The 1,154-nt window shown below is 56.4% G+C and overlaps 1 protein-coding gene across 1 annotated transcript in view; it reads right to left on the reverse strand.

Moving 5' to 3' along the window:
- The window catches only part of LOC108803443 (transcription initiation factor TFIID subunit 1-like), a gene marked incomplete at its 3' end in the record, with an annotated part of 14,906 nt that overhangs the window by 10,674 nt on the left and 3,078 nt on the right, over nucleotides 1–1,154 (reverse strand). Inside the window, exons 4-5 of the mRNA XM_018575283.1 lie at nucleotides 473–592; nucleotides 21–262 (exon numbers count right to left, since the gene is read on the reverse strand). Of these exons, the coding sequence (XP_018430785.1) occupies nucleotides 21–262; nucleotides 473–592 (362 nt within the window). The remainder of the gene's footprint in view (nucleotides 1–20; nucleotides 263–472; nucleotides 593–1,154) is intronic.

Genomic DNA, 1,154 nt, shown 5'->3' on the forward strand with positions numbered 1-1,154 from the left:
GGCTGAGCGGCAGCCATTACCTTTCCGGGTCTGAATTCGGGGAAGAGCTCGGTGACGTTGGGCAACTGTTTGGTGGCGTCTCTCTGCATGATCCCGGCCAGTGGTAAGGTCAGCATGCGCTCCTTGCCGTCACCCTGCCCGCGCTCCTGGGGGCCGATCTCAGACTCCGAATCCGAGGAACTGCTGAAGTCCACCTTGTCCACACTGGCCGATGACGGGGCGATGATGGACGGCAATATGATCCCATCTCCATCCTCGGGGGCTGAAAGACAACGCATTGTTCCTTCACATGGTCCCGTGTGTCATACATGGGGGGGAGACACAGATTCCCACCAACTACCCTGGCAACCAAAGCCCCTCCCCCACCTGAAATCAGCATTCTGTGTGTGTGTCCTGATGGTGACCGGAGGATAGTAGCCAGGAAGTGGATGCCGAGACTTCCTGTCCCTTTTCCCCTTGGCCCGCCACTTACCTGCAGATGGCGGCCCTTTGTCATCGTCCCTTTTGCCCGACACCGGTGGGGGAGGGGGAGGCGGCATGAGCTTGGAATCGATGTCTTCGCAATCGGCGTCGTAATCGTCATCATCGTCATCTGTAAACATCAGATACAAAATGATTACAATGTTTCGGGATATCGGCCCCTCCCCCGGGCGGCATATCCATTCATAACAATGGAAGGTTGTGGTCACGTGACCACGGCAACGCCGCCACTGAGGTCTGGCTGCGTGAGGAGATCTTTGGTGCACCACTGATCACCACGCACCACCGCTCTGGGACTTCACCTCTCATGGAGCTGAGTGGTCACTGGTGGGATGGTGTACTAAGAGGCTCTGCCACTGGCATCATGACCTTGGACTATAGGGGGCGTGTCCATGACAGCCGTGTCAGGGAGGAAGGAGCTGAGTGACGCCTGGTGTCAGACAACCTGGAAGTACACAGGACGGCTCATATCCCCCCCTGAGGATCCGACACTGATAGAAAGGAGACGAGGCTCCGGGATGACATCATCATCATCTACAGGGCTCAAAATTTCCACTCGCCTGCTCGCATTTTGCGAGTAAAAATAAAGGTGAGGGTGAGTGGAAATTTGGGTCTCCAAGTACCGGCTCGCGGTCCAACTCTGGGAAGCGTATTATTTTATGGCGGGGGGGTTA

This window comes from Nanorana parkeri, unplaced genomic scaffold, assembly GCF_000935625.1.
Source record: "Nanorana parkeri isolate BGI_ZX_2015 unplaced genomic scaffold, ASM93562v1 scaffold3733, whole genome shotgun sequence".
Lineage (NCBI taxonomy): Eukaryota > Metazoa > Chordata > Amphibia > Anura > Dicroglossidae > Nanorana > Nanorana parkeri.